The sequence below is a fragment of the Tupaia chinensis genome, unplaced genomic scaffold, assembly GCF_000334495.1.
Source record: "Tupaia chinensis unplaced genomic scaffold, TupChi_1.0 Scaffold000523_1, whole genome shotgun sequence".
NCBI lineage: Eukaryota > Metazoa > Chordata > Mammalia > Scandentia > Tupaiidae > Tupaia > Tupaia belangeri.
This window is the reverse complement of record NW_006160036.1, coordinates 1593150-1597209: the sequence shown is the minus strand read 5'-3', so window position 1 is coordinate 1597209 and position 4060 is coordinate 1593150. Positions and strand designations below refer to the sequence as shown.

The 4060-nt window shown below is 45.2% G+C and overlaps 1 protein-coding gene across 1 annotated transcript in view; it reads right to left on the bottom strand.

Moving 5' to 3' along the window:
* Positions 1–6: 6 nt before the first annotated feature.
* The window catches only part of SNTB2 (syntrophin beta 2), a gene marked incomplete at its 5' end in the record, with an annotated part of 47671 nt that continues 43617 nt past the window's right edge, over positions 7–4060 (bottom strand). Inside the window, 1 exon segment of the mRNA XM_014591027.1 lies at positions 7–237. Coding sequence (XP_014446513.1) covers positions 145–237 — 93 coding nt within the window.

The window sequence follows — 4060 nt, the reverse complement described above, 5'->3', positions numbered from 1 at the left end:
GTCCTTGGGAAGGCACTGTGCTGGAGGAGAGAGCGAAGAGCTTTCTTTCTTGTGCTTTTTATTCCTTTTTATTTATTTATTTATTTTTTTGAGGTGGAAATAATTCTTCTGACAGTCAAGGCTCTTTTCTGATTTTTTTGGTGCTCATACAAGAAGACCCATGCGAGTGACTTTGGCTGACAAGAATGTGTGCAACACAAATACAATTGGCTTCGGACAAGAGTGCAGATCCATGGTCTGTGGAGAAAGGACATTTATTACCACTACCGTAGAGACACTTCTATAAATGAAGATGTAAAATAAACAAATTTAAATGTATGTTTTTAAAAAATTTGGTATGGGCCCAGTAGGTGTGTGGTGGTTAAGGGTACTAAACTCCCACATAACGGACCATGGTTCGAGTCCTAGACCTGGCAGCTTACTTTCTCGCTTTCCCTTTCCCTCCCCACACCCCTCATGCTGGTCAAATTAAAATTTAAAAAATTGACATAGGGCACTGTGCACTTGTCAGAGAGAGGGGGTGAGGATGAGAAAGCACCCCAGGAAGGATGACCATAGTGCAAGCCCTTCTTCTCCAATCTCCTCTTGGGATTTTGAGCATGCACATACATGTGCCCAATGTATTTTTCGAGCTGCTGGGTCCAGAACTTGAACCACGCAGTTGGGCCATGTGGGATCTCGTTATCTTAATCACCGTATCACCTGGCTGGCACTGTTCTTTTTTTGGGGGGGGCAGGGGAGAGGTTTTTGTTATAGAGCGCATGCACTTGCCAGAAAGACAGAGAGGGACAGAGAGACAGAAAGCAAGAAATCACCCCCCAGGGGGGATGGCCATGCTTCAATCCCTTCTCCTTTCAGCTCTTGGGATCTTGGGCACGCATGCACACGCGCCTGGAGTGAGTTAAAGCCACTGGGTCCGGGACTCATGCAGCTTGACCCAAGGTCTCCTTATTCATCTGAGGCAGTTGTTTAAATCAGAAGCCTGTGGGAATGGCAAGTGCCGTGGTGGTTAAGCACTGGGCTCCCACATGACTAACTGTGGTTTGACTCTTGGACCTGGTGGCTTGTTTTGTCTCTCTCTTGCTCTCTCTCTCTCTGTGTATCTCTCCCTGGTCAAACTAAAGAACAATAAAAGAATAAATAATTCTTTTAAAAAATAATCAGAAGGCTGTGCTTAATAAGGTGTAGCTAGTAACTAACCTTGCGGCTGGCAGGTGGCTTGGTGGTTAAAGGTCCTGGACTCCCATATGGCTGACCATGGTTCAAGTCCTGGAGCTCAGGGCTTGCTTTCTCACTTTCTCTTTTTATCTTTCTCCGGTCAAATTGGAAAAATAAATAAATAAAGATAAAATAATTTTTTTAAGGTGTAACTAGCCTCACATGTTGTCATTCCCATCATAAACTTAATCAGACTTGTAGATGGTCATGTTTCAGCTGAGGTCACTACTGCTCCCTCTGGGAAATATACTGTAATTATAATCAGTTGTCTCCATATAGATGTTCCTCTTTATTTTAAATCCTCTACTTTTTTAGTACTGCCTACCAGGCGTGGTGGAATCCAATGAATTACACCACCAATTGTCTCCTCATTGTGGATGTGAAACCTCACACCAGTGTCAAATTATGACATGAATGGGACCAGCAGTTAGCGTAATAGCTATGTCGCTGAACTCCCATATAGCCGACTGTGGTTTGAGTCCAGGACCCGGTGGCTTAAACTCACGCTAGGCGTGTGTGCATGTGTGCCAGAGAGAATGGAGAAGTGATTGTGGCATGGCCATCCCCACTGGGGGGTGTCTCTTTCTGTCTGTCTTTCTGGGCGACCCCGCACCCCCAAAACCCCCCCCCCCCAAAAAAAATATGACATGAAATAACCTTAGCACACTTGCCTTTCTTTTTTTCTTTTTCTTTTTTAGTATTTGCTATAGGGCATGTTCCCCACTGGATGGCCACCCTACAATCCCTTCTCCTCCATTCTCCTCTCAGATTTTGGGCAACATGCACACATGCTTAGCATGAATTTCTTTTTCTTTCCTTTTTTTTTTTTTTTTCCAAGAATTGTTTGTTTGCTTGTTTGTTTGTTTAATTTGACCAGAGAGGGTCAGAGTCAGAGAGAAAGAGAGAAAGTGAGAAAGCAAGCCTCCAGGTCTGAGACTTGAACCACAATCAGCAATGTGAGAGTCCAGCATCTTTAACCACCATGCCATCTGCCAGCCCTACTCAGCACAATTTCAAACCGCCGGGTGCAGGACTTGAACCCCAGAGCTGGTTGTGTTAGATCCAGCACCTCAACCTCCATGCTACCCGCTGATCCCTTCATACTGAGAGAGAAGGAGATCTAGCTCCCATACAGGGTCCTAAGGCCACAATCCACCCACCAGCCTCAGCCAGCCTCGATCTTAGGCACATACATGCCTAGCATACTCAGAGACATCTCTGGACAGGACATGAACCAGCAACATTTCCATGTAGCTCTGCCTCATGGAGCATTACATTTTACTGCTGTGCCACCATTTATCCTCTATGGTACACTTTTGTTTATGGCTTATAAGTTCCTGTGAATTTCTGTAGCTCTGGCACATTGTTTATCCAGTTCTTTTTAAAAGAATAACAGTGGGACCAGCAGTTGGCATAATGGCTATGTTGCTGAACTCCTATGTAGTCGACCACGGTTCGAGTCCCAGACCTGGTGGCTTAAACTGGTGGCTTGCTTTCTCAGTTTTCTTCTCGTTCTCTTTTTGTCTGCCTCTCTCTGGTGAATGCATGTGTACTACACTAAACAAAATAATAATATAAAAAATTAAATAATTTTTTTAAAAAAGAAAAAAAACATGTGTGGGTCAACAGGTGGTGAAGGTGGAGCCGCACATGGCTGACTCTGAAGTTTGAGTCCTGGAAATGAAGGCTTGAAAACATGCTGGGCACATGTGCATGTAGGCTCAAAATTCCTTTTTTTTTTTGGAGAGGTTTTTTCATAGGGCGTGTGCGCTCGCCAGACAGACAGAGAGACAGAAAGCAAGAAATCACCCCCCAGGGGGGATGGTCACTCCGCAATTCCTTCTTCTACATTCTCCTCTCAGGATCTTGGGCACGCACGTACACGCACCCGGTGTGAGTTTTAAGCCACCGGGTCTGGGATATGAACCGCGGTCGACTACATGGGAGTCCAGTGACATAGCCATTACGCTAACTGCTGGTCCAAAGGCCCCATATTCTGAGAAGAGAATGGAGAAGGGACTGTGGTATGGCCATCCCCTGGAGGCCGGGGGAGTATTTCTCACTCCGCCTCCATATACATATAGCCAGAAATAATAAACATCTTGCTTGCTAAATGGCAACTGATATGACTTGGTTAACTTGGCCCAGCTACAGTAGCGCTGGTGGTAGGGCATCACTACACAATCCTGGGGCCACTTGGGAGATTCTGGTGCAGCTTCTGGGTCAAACTGAACATGCTGGGTTTGCCTACGTGTACCTAAGATCCTGAATAGCTGAGAGGATAGAGAACTAACTGTGGTGTGTCCAGACTCTGTCAAAAGTAACCAACCCCATTTTTTTCCTCTCTCTTTTTCCCTAAGAATTTTTGCTATAGGATGCATGCACTCATTAGAGAGAAAGACAGAGAGACAGAAAGTGAGAAATCACCCCCCCCAGGGGATATGGCCACACTGCAATCCCTTTCTTCCCATCTCCTTTCAGGATCTTCAGCGCACGCGCACATACACACACACACACACACACACACACACACGCCAGGATTTTAAAGCCACTGAGTCCAAGACTTGAACCATGGTCAGCCATATGGGAGCTCAGCAACATACCTATTAAGCCATCTGTTGGTCCCTCTCTCCCTCTTAAAAAAAAAAAAAAGAAAGAAAAGAAAAAAAAGCTAGCTCATTTAATAGAGGGAAGGATTTAACTCTTACTAATGTCTCAGACTTTTTTCTTTTTTCTTTTTTTTTTGGAGAGATTTTCACTGTAGGGCGCGTGCGCTCTCCAGACAGACAGAGAGAGACATAGAGACAGAAAGCAAGAAATCACCCCCCCAGGGGGGATGGTC